This window comes from Armigeres subalbatus, chromosome 1, assembly GCF_024139115.2.
Source record: "Armigeres subalbatus isolate Guangzhou_Male chromosome 1, GZ_Asu_2, whole genome shotgun sequence".
Classification (NCBI taxonomy): domain Eukaryota; kingdom Metazoa; phylum Arthropoda; class Insecta; order Diptera; family Culicidae; genus Armigeres; species Armigeres subalbatus.
The window spans coordinates 161,645,842-161,669,996 of NC_085139.1; the positions used below are offsets into that span (position 1 = coordinate 161,645,842).

General features: G+C 42.1%; 1 protein-coding gene across 1 annotated transcript in view; it reads right to left on the bottom strand.

The window, feature by feature from the left end:
• LOC134205441 (serine/threonine-protein kinase Smg1-like) overlaps positions 1-23,806 on the bottom strand; it is a 103,720-nt gene extending 79,914 nt beyond the window's left edge. Inside the window, 6 exon segments of the mRNA XM_062680682.1 lie at positions 5,727-6,129; positions 6,284-8,988; positions 20,015-21,082; positions 21,148-22,590; positions 22,681-23,573; positions 23,638-23,806. Coding sequence (XP_062536666.1) covers positions 5,727-6,129; positions 6,284-8,988; positions 20,015-21,082; positions 21,148-22,590; positions 22,681-23,523 — 6,462 coding nt within the window. The 5' untranslated portion in view covers positions 23,524-23,573; positions 23,638-23,806.
• Positions 23,807-24,155: the final 349 nt, after the last annotated feature.

Sequence of the window (24,155 nt, forward strand, 5' to 3'; positions counted from 1 at the left end):
GACAACAGCCGACTCACTGTTTAATTGTCTCTTGTCTTGCTTTCTATTAGTTTACTTTTGTACCAAATGTTTAAAGTGGAAAGGATAAGTAAATCTTTATTCACCATTCGAATAAATATTTTCCTGTTTAGAACACGAATTATTACATAAATCAAGATACTTCAAAAGAAAAGTTTTCATTCAGGCAATGCACAGTGTTCAAAATTTGTAATAGAACGAAATTGCCAATTTATATGTTAAGCACTTTGTGTATCTGAAAATCTGTAAATCTGATGCAAAGTTTAAAAATAACAAAACACGAAACAAAACCTGCTGACATATTGCAGAATAAATGAATTATTTGCACTGTAAACGGAAATATATCGTATAGTTATAACCATTGCTCTTCATTCGGGAGATAATTTGAAGAATTTTAAGAAAGAAATTCGGGAGATAATTTTAAGATAATTTTAAGAAAATCTGATTCAGATCTATATGATGTATGAATGGCAAAGTTATTTTTCACTAGACAAATATCTAAAAGCAGTTAAAATTGTTCTATCGAAAATGTTGTTCAAATATGTCCCACTTGCCCCATGTATGTTAAAACTTAAAGGCAAGTAAAAACTGCAAGTTTTGGCTTTAATTAAAATTTTTGAATTATGTTTGATGTCACATAATTATTAATTTGCTCAAACTATTCGCCTTCCACATCAATGAAATATTTAGGAACGACTATTCTGTTGGAGATCCATTGAATCAAAATAAAGGTAATAGCTTTTCTCGGGGGTATTAAGTCATGATTAAACAATAGCATTAGCATGGTGCCTCAAATGGTTTTAATTCCAAATATTTTTGTGTCGGGTGGATTCGTTGATAGTCCTGCTTCATCTTTCTAGAACCTTGTTACCATTAAAAACATTCATCGATTCATCGGCAGCCATAGTACCCACTTACCCCGTATTTTCACTTGCCCCGGGGTACCTTACAGAATGTTATGCAGAAAACCGCGAGAAGATTAGAGTTTGCCCGGCTAAGTTATTCGCATTTCTATGAAGAGGGATTTGAGCAAATTTCGTTTCTTTTACCTTTGAAAAGAAATAAATTCACCCCTACAACAATCCAGTAAAATGCTAATATATTTGCCTAATAAACTCTAATCTTCTCGCGGTTTTCAGCATAACATTCTGTATTTTATTTTACAAGAACTGAAGGACTGAATGGTTCTTGATCGTTAATTATGCCGTCCAACTGCAAATAACTGTTTTAGGATGTTTCTGCATACATTTTTCCATATAAACTTCCAACGAGTTTAGCACCGCCTAAACGTTGACCGATTTGGCTGAAATTTTGTCCAGAGCATCAGGGCACCAAATAGAACCGAATAAGAGGCCCATCAAAAAATTTGAAAAGGTATTTTATGAGCCACCATAATGCACACACACATACAGACAGACATTTGTCGAGCTGAGTCGATTGATATATAACACTATGGGTCTCTGGGCCTTTGTTATACTTTAAATACAACTTTATTCTAGTATGGTTGGGTACAAAGTAATTAATTTTCACATTTGTTGATTATCAAGTTGCTATGGGTGAACTAGTCGCTAGGGTCGCGACTGATGGTAATCATTGACTACATGTTTGTGGCTAACATTCCTCCCTTCTTATTTCCAGAACAGGTACGGCTCGAATCTGGACGTTATCTTCTTCATGCTCCGGTTCTGGTTGATCGGTCTGGATGCGACCGCGTTCGGGAACATCATCGAGTTGACTGGAACCTGTTGCGACTTCTTGTTTGGAAACCGCTGGCACTACTTGCACCTCGGTTCGTGGCTGGACCTGGGATCGGACGTTGGAGGTTGATGGAACAGGAAGTGGTTCCTGCTCGGCTTGACCTTGTTGAGCGGGCTGTACTGCTGGTCCAGGAGAATGAATTCCAAACATGTCCACCAGGATACCACGTGGTGTGGAATCTGCTGCACCGGTTGTTGCTTCACTGGAACGATGCTTGAGCTGGTTGGAGTGCGATCTGATGAGCTTCTTCCGTCCATGCCAATCCTCCAGTGGCACGTTGTGGTTGGCCCGTCCGATGACCTCGATGATTACGCCGGATGCCCACTGCCACTTGGTGTTGCTTCGGTAGACCTTGGCGTAGACCATGTCGCCTTTTCGGAAGCCACGAGGAGTTGCGCCATGCTTCCGGTTGAACTGTTCGTCGTGGCGTTGATTGAAACCCACTGGCTTCGGTTGTTGGTGATGCAGGAGATCGAGAACCGTCTTGATGTTTCGACCAAGCATCAGCTGCAAAGGAGTTCTGCCATTCAGAACACGACTGGGAGTGGTTCGGTAGACCTGGATGAACATCTGGAGCGATTCCGAGATACTTTCCCCCTCGTTGATTTTGCGCAACGACCTCTTGAAGGTGTCAACAAATCTCTCCGCCTGGCCATTGGACTGTGGGTGATACGGCGATGTCCGGAAATGTTGAATGCCGTTCTTCCTGCACAACACCGCGAACTGTTCCGACGTGAACTGCGTTCCATTGTCGGAGACTATGACGTTGGGAACGCCAAAACGGAATTTGCGTCCGAACAGCATCCGATGGTATTTCGTTACGGCAAACACCAGTGCAAGACCTTCCTTCTCGATCTGTCCGTAATTTGCCTTCGCGGGGGTGAGTGAGCGGGAAGCGTGTGCAACAGCTTTGAGTGAGCCATCGGGGAACCTGTGTAGAAGGCAGGCACCGATTCCGGACTGCGAGGCGTCGGCAGCAACTATGATGTCTAGTGATGGATCGTAGTATGTCAGAAGCAAATCCGACTGGAGTACTTCCTTGAAGCGCCTGAACGATTTATGGCACTCGCTGTATCAAACGAATTTGGCATCCTTCTTCAGCAGCGCGTCAAGTGGCCGCCGCAGTTGGTGCATCTCCGGGACAAACTTCGCGTAAAAATTCACCGCACCAAGGAACGAGCGTAGAGTTGTGACATCTTTGGGCGCCAAATACTTTACCTCCGGCTGCAGAATGTTGCACTTTTCTTCCTTTAGAACGAAACCGTAGGCTTGAAGGCGTTGAAACAGTGCGTTGAGCATCTTGTGGTGCTGCTCTTCGGTTTTGCTGGCGACGATGATGTCGTCCAGAAACGTGTCCACTTCTTCGAGATCGGCAACCATGCTGTTCATCAACTGCTGGAAGGCCCCGGGAGCGGATTTTACTCCTGGTGCGAGCCGGTTAAAGCGGAAGAGACCTCGATGCGTGTTGATTGTGAGCAGCTGCTTCGAGTCGTCGTCAACTTCCACTTGAAGATAGGCGTCACTCAGGTCGATGATGCTGAAATACCGGCACCCATTGAGCTTGGTGAAGATGTCATCAGGGACCGGTAGCGGGTAATGTTTGGGCTCCAGGGCAGCGTTCAATCCAGTTGAGTAATCGGCACAGATTCGTACTTTTCCTCCGGGCTTCTTCACTACGACGATCGGAGCCGCCCACTGCGAGAAATCGACAAGCGTGATGATGCCTAGCGATTGAAGTCGGTCCAGCTCCGCATCGATCTTCTCCATAGGCATGAAAGGAACTGGGCGCTTCGGCTTGAAAACGGGTTTGGCATCGGGCTTGAGATAGAGTCGGACCTTCATCTTCTTGCAGTGTTCGAGACCATTCTTGAACACTTCGGGATACGCAGCTTTGTACACTTGGATTTGATTGACTTGACCATCGGCAACGTGGACCTGGTTGCAGATTGCAGATAGCGGAGTGTCCCACAGCTTGAACAGCTCGACGTTGATGCTGTTGTTGGTCACGTAGAAAGTTGCGGTTTTGGTGACACCTCCGAGTTTGATTGGGTATCGGAGTTCACCAAGCAGATGAAAAGCGTCACCCGACGCAGTCCAGGCAGTCCGTGTTGTGGGAGTCAGCGTTGGCGAGCTTCTTCGAAACGATGGTGATGTCGGACGCGGTGTCCAACTGCAGAGTGACTTGAGACTTGTTGATATCCACCGTTAGGAACTTCCGTCTAGAATTGCAGCTGACCTGGTTGATGGAGAAAATTCCGTTCACGTGCTTCTTCTTCTTGAGTGCCGTCTTCGGTGTGTAGCTGCCACAATATCCTTCTTTGTGTGTCCCGTGCTTCGTGTGCAGGTGCAGTCCCGGACGCAGTGCATTCCGCCACACTGCCAGCAGGGTGTTTTTGGACCTTCGGACTTCGTCTTCTTCTTCACTTTGGAACTCGGTGTCATCGGTGGAGGCTTGTTCTGCTTGACTGCGCAGATTGTACTCACCGATTTCTTGTGTTCCACCATGGCCGTGTTGTGCTTGAGGTTTTGCAGACGTTGGCACTCCGTGATGAGTGATTCCAGAGTGCATTCATCCGCCGCGTTAGCCTCAAGCTTGTATAGGAGTCTCGTTCGGATGTCTGCGTCCTTCGACGATCGGAGCCCACAGGTGAAAATCAGGCTCTTGAATTGGTCCGCCGTGATCTTGCTGAGCTCGAAGTCTTCACAGCATCGGTTGACCGTCCCAGCGTACGTTAGAAAGTCGTCAGCGTCGTGCTTCGTTAGCTGGAAGCACTGGTACCGCTTGCTGAACAGGGAGATTCGGACGCTGAACAGCTCTGTCAGCTTCTTTACCGTCTCATCGAACGAGTACTCACGGGGGTGCTTTGGGAGCACGAAGTTGACGTACTTGTCTTGCACCGTCACGCTGAGGCTTCTCAACAGCAACCGTACTTTTGCCGTATCGTCCAACTTCGCTCCGTCCTTGAGGACGTACTTCGTACTTCCGGTACCACCGGTCGAAAACGAGCCCGTTGTCTGGATCGTAGACGAACTCCCGGATGTGGGAGGCCAGAGATTCGATGATGAACTCCGGGCTGCCCGCCAACCGATTGGAAACGTTTTCTTGATTGCCGAAACGTTCCATCATCTCCATCAGCCGGGTGTTTTGCTCCGTCATCGCTTGATTCTGCCGCAGGATTTGCTGGTAGATTACTTGAAAGTCGTCGGATCCCATCTTGAGAACTACAGCTCTTCCTCCAAAGCGTTGAATTCTTGAAAAAATTCCTCGTCGCCAAAATGTTATACTTTAAATACGACTTTATTCTAGGATGGATGGGTACAAAGTAATTAATTTTCACATTTGTTGATTATCAAGTTGCTATGGCTGAACTAGTCGCTAGGGTCGCGACTGTTGGTAATCATTGACTACTATGTTCGTGGCTAACAGCCTTCTATCACAAAATCGTTTTGGAAGTGAATATATAACCTTTGGGGGCCCTCCTTAGCCGTGCGGTAAGACGCGCGGCTACAAAGCAAGACCATGCTGAGGGTGGCTGGGTTCGATTCCCGGTGCCGGTCTAGACAATTTTCGGATTGGAAATTATCTCGACTTCCCTGGGCATAAAAGTATCATCGTGTTAACCTCATGATATACGAATGCAAAAATGGTAACTTGGCTTAGAAACCTCGCAGTTAATAACAGTGGAAGTGCTTAATGAACACTAAGCTGCGAGGCGGCTCTGTCCCAGTGTGGGGATGTAATGCCAATAAGAAGAAGATATAACCTTTTCATTGCACCTTGGTATACGAGAAAGGCTAAACACACCAAATGTGATTTTTACTTGTTTCCTCCTTAACGAGAAGTTTCGATCAAGCCCAATATATCATGTAGAAAAATTTCTCCACAGCTGATATAGAATCAAAACCCAAAAGGGTTAAATCGAAAGAAAACAACACAATGCGGCACTTACCTCAATCCCGGTGATTCCCAGCGCTTCCTCCAGATTCGGTGTCATTCGGAACGGAACCTTTTCCGGTACGCGCAGAGTTTTGCCCTTTTCGAAACACACATTATAATCGATATGCACTATTTCACCGGAGGCCAACTTCACTAGCACATTGTCCAAGTGGCGATCCCCAAGCCCTATTATGTAACCGATCACACTCATCACTGCCATCGAAAGCGAATAGCTACGAATCACCTGCCGCCAGGTGGCAGCCGTCGAACTTTGACACCACAACTCCTTGGCCAGAAGATCGCGGGGCGTCTCTTCCTGCAGGTCTTTTAGCACCTGCTTTAACGCTTGCAGTGGCCAATCCTTGCGATTGTCGCTGGTCTTCATTCCATGCTGCTGGAGCAGGGGCGTCAGTTTTCTGAGAAAATAATTGAAAAGATAATTAAGTGTTAATACAAAGAATTAGTTTTTAATTTATAGTTTGAAATTTAATTTAAAACACTTTAAAATCTTATCCAGACAACTAGCTTATTAAATAATAGTTTATCTTGATATGAATCGTCAATACTTACTGGTAATATAGTTCAGAAGGCCGAGTCACTGGCCCCGGCTTGTCCTTCTTTTGTAGCGCTTCCCGTTGTTGCCACTTTTTATACAGCGAGAAAATCGGAACCGTGTTGTCCACCCAGTTGATCAACCCGGATCGCGGTCCCAGCGGAATGACGGAATAGTGCTCCGCCCGGTAGTAAGTGACGTTTCCGTTGCAATCGATTGATTTGGTCATCATGAGGTTCGCAATCGACAGGAACTGCATAATGCGCTCGTCCAGATGGAGATCCTCAAGGCCTTTGAACAGGTAACTGTAACGGCGTCCATCACTACCGTAGAACATTAGCTTTTTGGGTTTGGTTTTGGTTGGCAAGATCTGCACCAGGTTGTCAGCGGAGCGAATCAGGATCTGTTGCTTTTGAGTGCTATCGATACCGGGCATTGAAATGGCCGTATTGGAAAGCTTAGCTAGGATTGGACTAATATCCGATAGTCGTAACGAAAACGCGTTTCGTTTTTGTCCTCGTTGTTGCAACTGCCCCAATAGTATTTTGAATTGCGCCCAACCTTGATTTGCTTTACTGAAATCCAATGGTTCTTTCAGTTTTTCAATCATCGCACCAATGAACTTCTGGTAGCGATCCTGGAAGTGGCGTTCGTGGGATGTTTCAGGAGACCGTGAGTTCATTTCATACAACTGTTCCAGAACAAAGACCAATGGGCGGTGCAATAGTTTATACTTCTCCACGAGAATATCGCGCTTCTGATCCAGTTGTCCACTTTCAGTTATTTTAGTCAATTCGTTATTAAAACTTATGAAGCTCTTATTGTATTCTGAGTAGATTTGCTGAAGTGATATTACCCAAAATTCGTCCCACAAAAGAGAAATTCGTCTCAATTCGCGAACCAGAATCTTTGCCTGTTGAACGGTTTCGGGTACATGTTTGGATATGATATCCAAAAGTGCGTTGAAACAGTACTGGAGACCCAACTTCTGATCGGTGGAATCCTTTTTCGATTGCTCAGTGCAATCTTCTTCAGTAAGCTCGCAAATGTTGACCCTCTCTTCTTGCACAGAACCAACTACAGCAGGAAAGATGATTAGTTGTGGATCATCTTTTGCCACTCTGCAGAGCAGTTCGGATACTCGTTTCCGTACGTATGGCTCATGGTGATTCAATCTCGAGAACAATTGTGGAGTAATGACGCGCCATGGCTTGGTAGGCGTGCAGGCGAGACCATTCTCCAGGACTTCCTTCAGTCCCAGAGCATGTTTAACAACCAGACGCAGTAGACGTAGCGTTGCAGTAACTGTCGACGAATTTCCGTTTTCGTCCTCCATTTCGACTGCGGAGGATAGATCCAGGAAGCGGAAATATGCTGCTGCTGCTGCTTCGTAGTATCCATATACTGTTTTGTGGGTTTGACGCCAAATTTCTACAATTAATTGCAGCTTCTCTGGTGGACAGTTGTGTAGCTCTGGCACGGTTGCTTTCAGCGATTCCAAAAGTTCTGTTGAGCTGGTTTCGTTTAGTCCGAATTCTTCTTCTTCAGATATAACCTCATGTTGATTCAGGATAGCCAGAATCGATTTCTGGACATCTTCCGTTAGGTTCGATGGAAGGATTTTGTTTATTTCCTCCAGATTAACGTGATGTGCAGTGTTTGCTTCCGTGTGGAATTCAACCATTTTCTTTCCCCATCGGTAGCACCAGGATGCAAATTGGTTCCACGCTTTTGCCAATTCGGGGCAGGATTCTGTTGCTGCTTGAAGAATTTTGCCTATAACAATGTCCATGGATGAAAATATGGAGATCATGCGACCATCTACTGACGGCTTTACATCCGGTAGTGAAGCAGCCAGTTGTTTAAACGGCGAATCTAGATCTTGCTGGACAAGTTTCACATCTTCATTTTGCACCCAATCTGCCAAAGTTAGTAAAAATCTGGATTTTCGTTCACGCAACTCACATGGAGTATCATTTTCAAGGCTCAAATTTCCAGAAATCTTGCTAGCCGCTACGGATACAAATTGAATTGCATCTTGCTTCTTACCAGGCTGACAATAGAGCCACTTGCAATGCTCATAAACAACCCTAGACAAGCTTACATTCCAAAACTCGCAGCCTAGCTCAGATCCCATTAGATGCTGTTTAGCTGTATCTACATTCAATTGATTTTCCAAATTCAAATGTTTTGCTAGCTTTGACTTTTTGTAGAATATGTTCAACTGATGTTGACACAGTTTAAAATTGTTCTCCTTCCTAGCAATAGACACCAGATCAAGTCTCATTTCCATGTTCTCTTGTTCGCAGTTTTTGTTGTTGTCGAAAAATTCGGCCCAATTTAATAACCGAATCATAGCCAGAGATCCGTAATGTTTCTCGAATCGAATCGATCTCGACATATCAGGAGTGTATTCCGTATTCCGAACAATGTGCGCAACATGATTGGTAACGGTTAGTTGCAAAAGGTACTCCTTTGACTTCGTGAGAAGACATTCCTGTAGAGCGCTGTGGATTACTTCGTTGCAGACGCGATGCGTCTCCTCTTTATCGTAGTTGAACTGCTCTAGCGACGACAATGCAATTGTGTTCTCAACGTCGCAGAGGATTTTATGACACGAAAAATTGTTCGGTACATCGGTACCCAAGTTGACTAAATCCCAATGAGACATTTCAATTATGTTTCTATCATTGGTTTCATCAAATTCCCACCAGTTTTTTACCTGAAATGATAAACATTTTTGATTTGTTAATTACAAGATATTATTTTTGATCTATAATTAGTAATTTTTGGGGTGAAGGACTGCAACTACTCAGGCTCTCATGTGAAATTTTCCACATTCGTTTGTCGAAGTGGACATGACACTCTATGGTGTGGAATTCTGATGTATGTGTATGTGTCTTTGGCGTAGAATTACGTCCTTCGGGAAGCAAGGAATCATTGTGCAGATTCGAATTAGAGACCGTCACGGAAAGTGGTCAGGAAGTATGAACTAATATCTCAACCATCTTCCAATCGATTTAGGAGGTTTTGGAATCAATCGACCGACAAGCTTTTTAAGATTTTTTGATCTATTAAATACAATTGGTTAAAAACGCCAATCTATTGGAAAATTGAAGCACTGTTGAAAATCGGAAAACCAACCATTCCCATACGTGCATCGCAAGCACAGACATCAAAATCGTGCAACTTACGGGCTGGGCTCTAATCCTCCGTTCAAACAAGATTTCACGGAGAGCGAACACGAGGGTCGCACAGTACTATCGAAACGAAGACCCCGGTGGCAGCAGTCCCAGCAGAAAGCCGATCATCGAGAGGCCATCGCCAACAGCAGCAGCCCTCTAGAGAAATTTCCACGGGCGGCGGTGTCGGCGGCGTTACGACATATACAATGTTCGCGGCGGCGGCGTGAAGAGTTTTGAGCTGAGAAAAAAATTCACCCAGCATTTATGAATTTTAGGGGTTTTTGTACAATTGCTAGCTACAGTCAGACTGATTGGGTGAACATTCTAATAGCTATAGCTTGTAGCTCCACAGCAAAAGTTTCACAGCACATAACTTCATTGTAAAGTAATTCGGATATAAATCAAAAAATTCATTTGAAAATTACTCAATATATTCCTCAGAAAATTCGAAAAAGGAATTCTAAGAATTAATATAGAATTTCCATAATGAATTCCTGCAGAACTTCCTCTAAGAACTCCCTTGAACATTTATTTGCGTATTTCGTCGGAAATTCGTTCCGAAACTTCTCCAAAAGTTCCTTCAGGGATTTTGTTGAAACGTTTTGTTGCTAAGCACCACGCGTCCAACAGCGTAGATAGTACGTGCTTACTTTATCCAACTTGCTTTATCCACTATTTCAGTACCATTGTTAGTTTTAATTTCTACTTGACTATTGTTTAAATCTAATTTAAATTGGAAATGTGAGTGGAATTTAGATAAGTGAGAAATGGTTAGGGGCCCTCCTTAGCCGTGCGGTAAGACGCGCGGCTACAAAGCAAGACCATGCTGAAGGTGGCTGGGTTCGATTCCCGGTGCCGGTCTAGGCAATTTTCGGATTGGAAATTGTCTCGACTTCCCTGGGCATAAAAGTATCATCGTGTTAGCCTCATGATAAACGAATGCAAAAATGGTAACATGGCTTAGAAACCTCGCAGTTAATAACTGTGGAAGTGCTTAATGAACACTAAGCTGCGAGGCGGCTCTGTCCCAGTGTGGGAGAGAAATGGTTAATAATCCTAACTAAAGTTGAACGACAAGATAACTTAAACCTAAGTAAATATTACGGTTAATTAAAGCAAAGGTTAGTACACAATACAGTTCAATTACACCTAAACTTAATGAATTATATTATAAACCTCATTATTCTATTAGCTGCTAGCCGGTCATAAGGATATGTGTTTCTATACACTAAAATACGCACTAAGTCCTTCGACAAATCATTATACCTCATCACTTCCAATCATACCGCAATGAATCGAACAACAGGCACTAAACGTAACATAAATAGGAAGTTTACTATTGATTATGGATAACACATTGTGTATTTTGATTATGTTCTCCTGGAATTTTTTAACGTCGTCTTCATCGAGAAATATTTGATTTAGGAATTTTGTTTAGAAATTCCTTCAGAAATTTCTTTCAGGAATTTCTAATAAAAATTCTTCAAATAATTCCTCAAAGAATTTCTTCGGAAACTCTAGGAAGATATTTTTGGTATTCTTTCGAAATTTCCCTCTGGAGTTTATTTAGAACTTTCTCCACGAATTCTTCCCGAATTACCTATTAGGAATTCCTCCGGAAATTCCTTTAACAACTCTTCCAGAAATTCCTGTAGACCTTCACAATTTTCTTTTAATTTCTTAAATGAATTTCCGAAGGAATACTGAAAGAAATTTGCGAAGGAATTTTCAATTGATGTTCCAAACAAATTGCTTTTGGAATTTGAATAGAAATTCCTATATATCTCCAAGAATTTCTTCGAACAAACTCAGTTCTGACTCTAGAATCAAGACTACATGTCAAGAAAAACTCTCAAAATATCGAGATTGCGGATTTTTGGATACAGGTCGGACTCGATTATCCGGGAACAAGATTATCCGGGTTTCGATTATAGTAGCTGGAGTTGGTAGCTTTGAAAGCGAAGGGAGCCACTGCAAAAATTTATTCGCATGGTTTGAGGTGAATCAGTCAAGGGTTGAAAGCCTCTTAAATAAAGATAATAATAATGGATGACGTATCATATCATCATCAAGTGGCTGACGTTGGCGTCTGTAGCATGAAGTGGAATTTTCCTTCAAAATTCTGATTTTCTACGTGTGCTGTACAAAAACCCCTCTCTTCTGTGACCGCGGCTGGGGCTCTGAAAAGGGCCTTTTTGGGTGGAGCTACCTCTCGCGAATTGTGATCGTTAAGCGTTAGTAGTGCGCCAGACGAGATCCGCGATTCGTTCTGAAAGGACCAATTTGTTTTCAATAATATGCCTTTCCAATCATAAGCAACAACAAATACGAAATCTGATCTGAAATCTAGGGAAATTTCAATTGACTGTTACTGACGCCAACGCCAGCCACTTGATGATCAGAGACGTCTCCATGCGAATCAATTTTTAAACGTTATCCTACGACAAACGCTTGCGTTCCTCCTGACGCTAAGTGATTATGATTTGCACTTTGAAGAAAATACTTTGCACAATATGTCGTTTAGGGAGCTGTTCATGATACTCATTACCTTAGACAAGACTTACATCAACAGCTTTTAAATATGGATGGTAAGGTTTTTCTTTCTGCGTGGTTTCTGGTTCCAGTTGCTTCGTTTCAGTCGTTCTGCTGATTGGATGCGACCTCGGCTTACCAGTATCCGATTGCAGTAGAGACCGAGGCCCCGCCCTTTCGGTTGTTTGATGTCTGTGCTACTGTGCAAAGTATTTTATTCAAAGTGCAAATCATAATCACTTAGCGTCGGAAGCCGAAACCAACGGAACACCGGTGAAAATAGCCCATCTTCACAATAAATGGTGCAATGTTTCTTATAAGAATTCTAAAAACTCTAAAAACTCTGGAATAAAATCTAAAGCCATCTATGGGGCCCTATGAGTCAAGAAAAAAAAAGATCTGGAATTCTCCCACTTACCGGCGCTAGTGTATATGAAAATACCAGTTTGGTTCGATATCTCGGGATCTATGGGATTTAGGAAATTTCCGTCTTCTACAAAGTTGTTCAAGGATTGGAAACCAATATGTTGAGAAACTGTTTAGTTCAGAATTCAGCCGTAAGGCGGCGCTAGTGTATATGAGTTATTAGTTTGGTTAGATATCTCGGGATCTGTGGGAATTAGAAAGTTGCCGTCTTCTACAAAGTTGTTCGAGGATTGGAAACCAATATGTTGAGAAGCTAATTAGTTTAGAATTCATCCGCAAGGTGGCGCTATTGTATATGAGAGATCAGTTTTATTAGATATCTCAGGATCTATTGGTTTTGGAAAGTTGCTATCTTCTATAAAGTTGTTCGAGCATTGGAAACCAACATGTTGAGAAACTGATTAGTTGAGAATTAAGCCATAAAGCGACGCTAGGGTGTATGAGAGATAAGTTTAGTACGATATTTCAGGATCTGTGGAATTTCGAAAATTGCCGCCATTTACAGTTATTTGTGATTTGAAAACCAATGTGTTTAGAAAAGTGTGCTTGATAACTACCGTTTCTACCGTTTTGGGATTGGCCACTCGTTATTATAATCAAAAAACTGATCTTACTAGCCAGGATTCACATAGATTTACAATACATCGAGTAAGGCAAAGTGCACTGTAAGTACCTCAAGTAGGTTGTAACGATTTAGTCAGCAAAATATTAATTTTTCAATTTAATTTTGTGTCAAATTGTGTACACTTTGACACACTGTGCATTGCCATCGGAAACAATGCAAACGCTGATTCAAGCCTTCTCACATACTGCAAAGCGGATAATTCGTACCTAGCGCGGGTATAAAAGAAGCCTCCATGCATCGAATCGGGGCTCAGTTCACTACAGTCGATGGGCGAAAGTCGACTATAAATAAGCATCCCGGGACAAGCAGCAAACTTTGGCTTTGAAGGAAGCCGTCGCCGGGATAGCAGCCAGCATCGTGCAGTTGCTGATGCAGCAAGCAGTCGTCACGGGTGCTGTAGGTAGAAGCCTACCCATCGCTGGTGCCTTGCGAGTGGATAGTCAACGAGTGAACTATGCAGACTAGACGGACAGTGGTTCGCCAGCACTTCCCCACCCACCACCATCGCTCAACGGTTGGGATTTGTAGTTGTTACTACAACCAACATTATAAGAGTAATTAAATAGTTTTTGCAACATGTGGTGACGATGTGGGCGAGTGAGATCATACGCACCTTGTAACTGAAACCGACGTAAGTGTAGTGAAGATTTGCAAAGCATGTGACATTATCAATGACAGGCATTACTTTTCCGCAGCGCAAAGCGGTCGGTTTTTTTTAGTTCGGAATTTGGATCCGAAGTGAAAGTGCTAGCTTTGTAAAATGTGAGGAAGTTTGATTCGGTTAATAAATTTCGTAATTAGTTTGAAGTTTTGTTGACGAATCGTTTAGTGTTGAAAGTGAATATGATTGAGCAGATTCCGCAATAACGGTTTTCGGACCACGACGTGGCCGACTAGCAAGCTGGGCAAATTAAAATGAATCTTGGCAATTCCTTTCGAGGAATTGGCGCAAAAGCCAAGTTTTTAAGCGGAATTTGTTCGTCTACACTAATTTGAAAATTTTATGATGACTCCACCGGAATAAACCGTTACAAGGTGTGGTACCCATTGAGGTATTTTCAGGAATCCTGATGGCTATTACAAAAACATCATACTTGTCGAATAACTTAACTTAGACAAGGTATTGATATGTTATTCAATATCTCTTGAATACCTGATGTGGTTGTTATCATCAATGACTACTATTTTAGTATTAGTATGAAGAATTGCGTAGTACATATATTTTTAGGCTATTAGGCCGTTACAAATATTTAATTGACTTTTTGTCCTACTGGTCTCCGAAAGGTCAAGGGGAGGGGGGGATAATAAAAATAAATATTAAAATGAAAAAAATCAAAAAAACTTCTCGGTTTTGCGGCCGCTGCAGAGACGAACCATCCAAAATGACCATTTTACTAATGTTCTAAATTATTCGGAAGGCCGTCTGTAGCCACCTGCAGTCATAGCTGATTAAGACTTGAAATATCTCCAAAATCACGTTCAGAAATGGTTGTTACCGTCCGCGATAACAATGGACAATTTATTCAGCCACTCGCTTTAATGAACAATCATTTAAAATATCTAAGAATAAAATCCCTTCAGAATTCTATCAGAACTAAACCTACTAAAAAACGAACGCGGCTCCGGCATAGGCGTAACTAGAGTCTCGGTCTAGGGGGGGCCATGGCACCAGTTGGTGGGATGTAATTTTCAAAGGCGATTTAAAGCACTGTGCGCATGGATTGCAATAGAAATTGATTGACTAAGTTTATCGCTCATTTGTCCTAGAACTAACATAAAAAAATCGCGAATAATACAATTGATTTCCAATGATGCTGTGATTGCTTCAAAACGCTGTGTCTGTGTCAACTTGTCTTATCCATGTTACTAAATGTGGATAAGTGTGTAATCTAAGATTCAAGAATCTTCTTCGATCTTCTTCTATCTATAAATGAAATTCGATATGAGTATATTTCTGAAAGTTTTCAAGCATTTCCATGATTACTTAATGCATAAAGATCTCGATTTTTTTGAAACTTGAAATTTTTGCAACTCTTTAGATGTGGAATAAATTCCACGAAATTTTGTCATAATCAATAAAAGTATTCATGCAATTCCAAAATGTATGCTATGTGCTGAAATAGTTAAGTACCGATGAACACAAATTTGGAATCCTAAATTGGTTTTTATGAGTCATAAATTCCATGAGTCATAAAATTATGAGTCATAAATCAAATTCCAGAATAACATAGGGTTTTTGTAGTTACTGACGTTAGGAAGAGGCTTTATTATAGTTTTCTGAATAGGTGAGAGATTTCTCTGCAAAAATCATAAAGACTTGAGAAGCAACCAAATCGATCTGAATTGTACTACAAAAAAAATGTTTTCTGATACGAACTGGTTTCTAAATCTATTTTTTAATCCTAAAAAACAAATTCTAACTAAAGCAGGCACAAAAGAGTTTTCCGATGATCCTTATGAAATCGCCAAAAAATTAAATGGAACAAGATCTTTTGACCTAAGTTTTGTCCTAATACTTTCAATGGAATGCGTTGTTGATTTTTCTGTCATTGTAACAAAGATTCTTAAGTTTTATAATTTTATATCTTTCTGTGCCAGAATTATATAGCCAGAATTTGATCAACTGTTTTGCGGCATACCGTGCTGTGCCCTTATTCCAATCAGCGCCTAATTCCGTTCACACAAGACAAAATGATAAATAATAAAGAGTTTTTGTCTAAAAACAACAGAAAAATATCCTTGTACTTTTTTATGGTTATGTATGCATGAAATGAAAACCAGCGTCATTTTTAGCGATTAATAGTGAAAATTTAAACAAAATTTGTTGGTCGTCACTACGAGCGCCATTTTGACTGTTTTCATTAACCCACTTGCTAAGAACGTCTTTCATAATATTTAAGCATTTTTAAGTGGAAATTTGCCCTGGATTTCAAACACAGCAGCATAACAAGACAAAACAGGTAACATTATAGCGTATTACCAAATTGTTGCCTGTATTTTCCCGATAGAAAATGCTGAAAAGTGAAAAATATCTTGACCGGAATAAGGGTACATCTAAATCTACTCGTTCCTTATTCCGTTCATTGGGTTTAGAGGATGGATTCCGAAAATTCCGTGTTTGAGAATATAATCTATGAGCAAGAAAAGGTACATCGTACATGAAGCCATATGAATTGTGAACATTTGAAATTCTATCCCGCAAGTAGGCAGACCGAAAGGAATTCCGTTAACGACTCTACTCGAGACCTTTTTCAACTCGTGCCGGGAAACGTTTTTTCAGTTAATGATTTAATGATGATTTATAAAGTGAATGCTGGACAATGTTAAGAAAGGGTTTCCGGAGAATACGGACAGTTTTAAACAGCACAATCCATAATTGCGGCGTTCTTGTTTAAGAGCTTTATCCGGAAATTTCTTGGCGAATTTCTATTAAAAAAACACTGCCCTCTCTGAGCTGCAAATAAGGTTATGTTTTACCGGAATCCGTGAATACTTCGTAGAAGTTGGGTTATCCGGTACTTTAAAGAACCGAAAGTTTAAAGAACATTCAAATTGAACGAAACAGTGGTACGAACAATTCCAAACAAACAAAGACATTGTTTTGGAAGGTTCAGGCTCAGGGCAGAATTGAAGGCCTAGTATCCAGGCTCTAATCAAAACTACGTTGAGGATAAGGTGTAAAACTCCGATAAGGTATTGTATCTGTCCTTTTCTGTGGTACCTAATGCAACTGGGCAGCTAGCATCAATGTTCATGTTGAATATATCTCGAATGGTAAGTGAAACAAACGAAAAAAACAGTCAACTTGGCTATACTAAGGAAATATCATTCATTGTATTTTAAATTTGGAAGGAAATTACATTTTAAGCTTTTTATTTGCAATATTATAATAAATGAAAAGATGGATTTGTGAGAAAAATGATGCCTGGTATTAGCATCTCCAAGAAATCAAATGTTTTCGGGTGATTGGAATTAGGAACACGAATGAACGGAATTAGGAACAATGCCATTTCAGATGATTGGAATTAGGACCACATAATTGGTCAATTTTGTTTTCACTAGTGGAGCCTAAGTCTATGGATGCATCCCAACATATTTTATTTTCAATTGTATATAGAAAATGACACTATGTAGCGAAATTGCAGCTTCAAAATACTAAACGGCTATTTTTTAGAGCTTTTAGACATAGTGCATTGTCTTAGGTGAACGGAATAAGGGCACAGCACGGTACCTTGCGATTAACTCGAAGATTTTCGAAAGAATGGTCGTTCGAAACTTCATTGACCGGATTTGTGTGCATGTGCTCATTTTGATGTAGTTGCTTCAGTCTTTTTTGAGGCGGATGGTAGTTTAATAGAACAGAAATATTTATATCTTAATACAATTAAGTTTTTATGTTTCTGCGACCAGGATACTAGTCAAACAAATGCAGAACAAATTTATTATTTTAAGCTAGCAACTGAATTAGAAGCGGCATTGATTTTAGCTTAAAAATCGAGAAAATGTTCCTGGGGGTCCAACTTAAATATTTTGATGCTTTGCTGAACAAATGGTCATAGATGTGATAACGCAACAAAAAATATGTTTATAGAATTCATAATCAAAATTAAGAAATATGTAGGAAATATGTAAATGAAATAAAAACTGACTAAGTTGGAATTACTTTTCAAAATTTTCTGGGGGGGGGGCACAAGTAGGTCTGGAGGGGGCCAGGCCCCCCCCGGCCACCCCTTATTTACGCCAATGGGCTCCGGGCTCTATCAAGGGCTAAATTTCCATCAAGACCCAACTAGATCCGGGGCGAAAAACGAAGGAAAAAACTCAAAAGTGCAGCCCAATCGGGTTGTACGCAAAGGTGACGTAGGACTACGTAGCTATTCGAAATTTATGGTATTTGCCATAATAATTTGTGTCGTTTTATTAACATTGAGCAAACTCGGAGGTCAACTGAATCAAGAAGTTGAATAGTTGTTCCCAGTTGGATGAACTTTGAGTCTCTAACCGTGAAATCAACATGACTCATCGGCCGCTGAAGCCACTTGACTGGCTTTCAGTCGGGGACATAACAATCCTTACTTTACCACGTATGCTTACATCGCGGGCGAAAACCAAACGTTGCAAATAAATATATTTGCGTTTGGTTCCACGCCACTTCTGATTCTGCTTATTTCTCCTTTATTTCGGCCATTTTTGAGGATGGTGTCATCCAAAAAGGTCTTTATACAAAAGAAGGTTGATCCGACAATCCGATATGAACTTTCTTCAAAGTGCTAAACTCAACCGTAACTAGCAAATTTGATAGCACGGCGAAGGGAGATGATGCAATTAATTTGAACGGATGCAATCACTAACAGAAACCAAGTTTCCACGCCAAACACCGATGCCACCGAAACAGTCCATTTTCGCAATTAAACCTTTCTGTTCAGAAAATGCTAGTCTTGAGAAGAACCAATTTTCTTTCCCAATGCGCTTTCCCAATAATGTAATAAAAGCATCGCCACTGGCGGCACGGGATCGCAACAGTGCTATTTTTACAGCACACCCTTTCTTCATATAAAATGCTGGTTCGACGAGGTTGAATGATCTGCAGCAACACACCGAGGACCACCACCAATGCGATGGATTTCCGTTGAAAATGTTACCGGCGCCTCCGTGATGCTGTGTCCGCTCCACTGCGATCGCTTTGATGCGTTCACTCTTTGTGAGATCTTGTTCAAACTGAGGATTAGATCCAACCCCGCAAATGATTGATTTTTGATGTCTGTGCTAGTGTTGCATGTACGTGATTAGTTATTTTACCTATTTCTAAACTTTTTATCAGTTTTCGATAATAAATAGTTAAAAATTCAGTATTTTCATATAAATACAATGAAGCGTTGACTCATCCTTGATCGAATGGTCCAAAAAAATCCATCGAGAAACGGCTGAGATATTAAAGTTTAAAGTCTATCATATTTTCGTGACGGTCCCCGATTTTCGCAGTCGTAAAGTGTACCCCAATATAGAAAAGACAGATGTAGTCCTACGTCAAAAACCCGAACGTTGAAAGACGGGCTTGACGTTGGGCCGAGGGAGGAGAAAGATTGAGAACGTGAACGATACCAGACGTGTTTACGGGAGGAAAAAGAGTTGTCGTTAAATTTTCTAAAACGAAAGCTGGAGTTTGGTGAATCGCTAGTGAAAGCCACGGGGAGATCGACGAAGTCCCGGAAAGGTGGGCCAATTGTGTGTGCGTCCAAGAAAAATTGCGCATATTGAACACCAGTGATTTTGGACAGCCATCTGGGGCGAAGAAGAAGGGCATGTGCCAGTCGACCGAAGTCGACCCAGTCCGGCCCGTCTTCAGGCTTGCCAAATCCATCTCCCGGAGGTCCGTAGAGACTGATCTCATCGCCCGATCGTAGCAAGATTTGCCCCCCCCCCCCCCCCCCCCCTTGGCACCGTCGTCGAGAAGTTAGCCACGTGGTACGCATTACCCTCGAGCAAACGTATCCATCCGGATTTCGGCGGAAGTATCATCGTGTCCAACCAGTCAAGACCGAGTACCGGAACGTATTCTCGCTCGGAAGCACCTAAAAGTGGCCACATACGGTTGTAGCAGAATAATAACTGTGGAATATCTCCAAAATCATCATCAGAAATGGTTTAGAAAAAATTGCGCTGCTCTAGTACGAACTTCACAAAATGACCATTTCTACGGACGTTCCGGATTACCCAGATGACCGTCTGGTGGCCACCTGCGGTCATAGCATAGTAAGAATTGTCTATGGTTTAGTCATTTTCGCATGTCTTAAGAAAAACATTTGTTAACACTTCCCTGGGCGTTCAAAATTGGACATTAATTAAATTTTATCATATGAGTCAGATTGACCAAATGCAGACAAAATAATGATTTCTACTATTATATTCGTATTTCGAAACTAGAGCCCCGTCACCCAGGATTACAAAAAAAAACATTGTTACATAGAGCATTTACTCACCAGTTTAGACGTCAAAGGATACAATGGAATTGTTACTCTCGGTGTCTCGCTATTTTCTTCACTGACCATAAAATCATACAGCTCGGGTAGGCGATTCGTAAAAATCAACGTCAAAATGATTTGGTCAGCAATGAAATCTCGAATGTGTCGATCCATGTTCGCCGACTCAGGATCTGCGAGAATATTCAGAAATCCTTCGGTTGCCGTCTCACGGTGACCTGCTGCTTCTTCTGCTGTCATCTTAATCCACTGATACTTCCGTCCGGTCACTTTTTTCGCCCAGACATACACACCGTACAAGGCATCACTTTCCCAGCTTCGTAACAGTGCCCACACGAGCGACATCAGCGTATGCTCGAAGATGAGATCATTCACTTTGTTGGCCTGGACCAACTCTTTAAGTACAGCTTCCGAATAGCGGATAACCAATTCCGGTTCCATACAGTGCAACGCTACCAAATCAACAGCCGTGCGAATGCGATTGAACCATTCAGCGCAGGTGGGTGCATTGACACGGAAGAAAGTTCTGGCAGGTTTCTCCGGATTCGGGAGGGCGAATGCTGTCCCTTCTGCTGCGTTATAGATTGCTTTTTCGAGCGATTCCAAGAAACCAAGTAAAATCCTTGCATGACGTTGGTTTGCCATAGAAACCATTAAATCTTTCACAGGTGCGCGTTCTTTCAAGGACAGAACTCGCGCATCTTCTTTGATGATCGATTCAATCTTCAGGAAAGTCTCCTGAGGCTTTCCGAGAGGCGTTCGCAGTTTGTTGTTGACGCAAAAATGGGCAGCCTCCCATTGAACCCATGGCACAAGGCACCGTAGATCAGTCAGTGCCATTTGACCATACGCATAGTTCTTCTCTCTGCTTACAAACCACGATTTGGTAAAAACTTCTTTCAGGAAATCGTCGATGCCTTCGGTATCTCGGTGGAATCCGATTTTCTCAACGAATGCTCGGAAATACTGCGATCGCAAATCGCCCGTGTTCTCGGTGCTCACATACCAGTTCTGTAGCTCGTAAATCTCCTGACTACGTCTGTGGTTGTTTCCGGTGAATTGGCTGACCTAAAATGTATCATCAAATGATAAAATGGAAATGATTACAATTGACATGTCATAAAAGCACATACCTGTTTCAACGAGTACCGCAGTGGCAGCTTTCCAAGAATGTACGAAAATCGATCTCGAATCTCCGCATTGACCGAGCACATGTGGACGCAGCATATTTCAGCGATGCCTTGGAAGATGGCAGCCGCCAGTTGTTTGTAGGAAGTTGCCAGATCCAAACATTCGGCGCATTTGAGCAACAGGGTCTTATTTGTGCGCATGCTGATGTCGCAAATGCTCTGCATGATGGCCGAAAAGCTTCGATTTTCCAAAAGGACGTCAAAGTACTGGGACGACTGGGCGATAACTGCATGGCACCAGTCCAGCAGTAATTCCAGATGATGTATGGCGTTGTCCTTTGGGAGAGCTTGCTCCAGGAATTCGATGATTATGCGAAAGTGCTCGGCCGTAGGACTCGACGACGAGGCAGAGCATGCATCCAAGGCTAGATGATTGAACGAATCCACCAAGGAATAATTCTTGCAACGCAGTAGCGCACTCGACGATATGAAGTTGTTGTTTTTCAGGCAATGCTGATATGCAACCCTTAGGATGGCATAGTGCAGATTTGGATAGTTGTTCCAGAGATTAGTGTCCAGCAGGTGCAGCTTGTCCAAAAGAACTACAAGAATGCTCGGCTGCAGGGTCCACATCACGAGAATTGAACTATTGGCGATTGCCAGCGTCGATAGTGTCAATAGGTTGAAATTAATGTCGAACTGAGCACGAGCACGATCCGCTGAGCCGATTAACGTTGCTTTGTTTTGCACTGCGTGCATTGCTTGGTCAAGATCTTCAAGGATAAACTTGTATGCTCTTTGGAGTATATCCACATTTTTGATTGCCAAAATGCGGTGATACAGTTTTAGCAAACCCTCTTGAATCTCACGCGCTTGATGGTAACGAAGTTTAACAAAAGCTGACTTTGGATCCCACAGTAGGTTCAAAAAATCTGGCGACAAGCTTCCTGCATTGTACTCAGCGTACTTGAGTAGTAGCAACAAGAGACTAGAAATCTGACTTTTGTTCATGTACTCCACGTTTTTAGTTTCCATACTAATTACGGCGAACACCTCATCAATTCCTACCGTAGTTACACATGACTCAAGCATCAGCAGGATAATTAAGCTTTCATTGACCGGCAGCAATACTTCCTCGAGGCACCGCTCTTTGGCAACAACTTTACTCCCTTTAACCACCAGATCGAAGCTGCTGTCCAAAACATCTTTTTCAACGGTTTGCAGTAACGAATCAGGTGTACAAAACAAACATTTGATTACGGTGTTGAATGCATCCAGTAAGGAGCTGAATGCAATCGCCGATGACAGGAAATGTGCCTCTTCGTTTGCTGGATCACAACCTTCCAGATCCTCGCAGCAGACACCGATATCTTCGATGAACTGACCCAACATGTTGAGTGTAAACTTCATATCTTCATACCAGAAATGTTTGAAGGACAAAAGGACCTAAAATGAAAAAAAAAACATTCGAATATTGATACAACATGCAAATGTAGTCAGGCGAAGAAATCAAAACTGCAAAAAGTCTAGCCTTACCTTGGTGCAATGTTTCTTCACTTCCGACGATTGATCCACCTCCAAGTGCCACCCAACTACGATGTCCACCACATCATTGAAGTGTGGCTTGAAGCTATTTGGATACGTGTTGCAAAGGTCTCCGACAATTTCAACAATGGCCACAAACGTTTCCACTCCATCGGCAGCTTCCAAATAATCCTTAAGCAAATCCATAAGTTTACCGGCCAAGTCTTTTAGCTCTCCGCCAGCATCGAGAGCAACGGTCTTCTTCAGAGCTCTCAGCATTGCGCGCTTAAGTTTCTTTGAATACTTGTAATATTTGGCAATCCAAGCACGATACACGTTGAAGTCATTCCGCGCCACGTACCCCATCATTCCGAACACATCGGCCACGGCTTCCACACAGTCTCGCGGTCCATTCTCCAGCACCGACATTATACCATCGGCCAAAATGTCGAACGATTTCCGCACATAGGAAGTATTGCAAGGCTCCAGCACCACAACCCCCAGCTTTGAGCATAGATCCAGGCAAAGCTTCACGTCCGTCTCCTGGCAGAGCCGCCGAAGCAGCTTGGATATACGCATGTCCTCCGGTAGATTAGCCTGTAGTTGCTTGCTCATTTCCTGGGAATTAAACCCCATCGCCAATGCATCACCGTACTGTTTTTGATTATCTTTCCGCTTCGTAATGGTGCGAGAGTTTTGATATCGCTTTCCACCACCACCACGTCCTCCTCCAGCAATTCCACCACAGTCATTCCTCTCCCCAGCGTATTCTCGCTTATACTTGTTTTCCATGGCAGCATCCTGATAGCAATCGCTAGCACCTGCCTTCCTATCCGAACCATGAATTTCATCCATCGTGCGACTGGAATATTGGTTTTCTACTCCGCTATCATACCCAGGAATTCCTGCAATCAAAACAATGAGTGCTGAGTGCAATAAAAATAAAAATCACTCTAAAATTTTGCTCACATCGACCAATAAACAGTTTTACTATTTAACAAACTTGTTCTTGACTCAATTCACTTTTCTTCTAGATAAAAACTGTTAGATTTAAGCTCTGCAATCTCAGCAAATTACAAATTAAAAACTCCCACTTGCGAAATTTCCGTATCTAAACTCGACAAAAAGACACGCGCGAACTGACTGGCTGACGGATGGACAGATGTTTACAATTTTACACGCAAATGTTTCGTTGTGTTCGTGACATGCGTCCTTCCGTGATACACTGTAAAATAAAAACAGGTAAATTTTGCTTTATAAACTCGAAATATGTACCCCGAGAAAAAAAATCGTTTAAAAAAATTGGAATGGATTTTAAAATTTTGGGATTTTAACTGTTCGGATTCAAACCAATTTTTTGAGCAGCCAGCCCGAAGCATCCCTAATAAAAAATCCCAAAGAATTACAAATTATTGTAACAGCACGCTGAAATTAATACAGACGGGATTCGCTGGTTGGGATTTTAATACTGATAGCAGAGGAAAAAA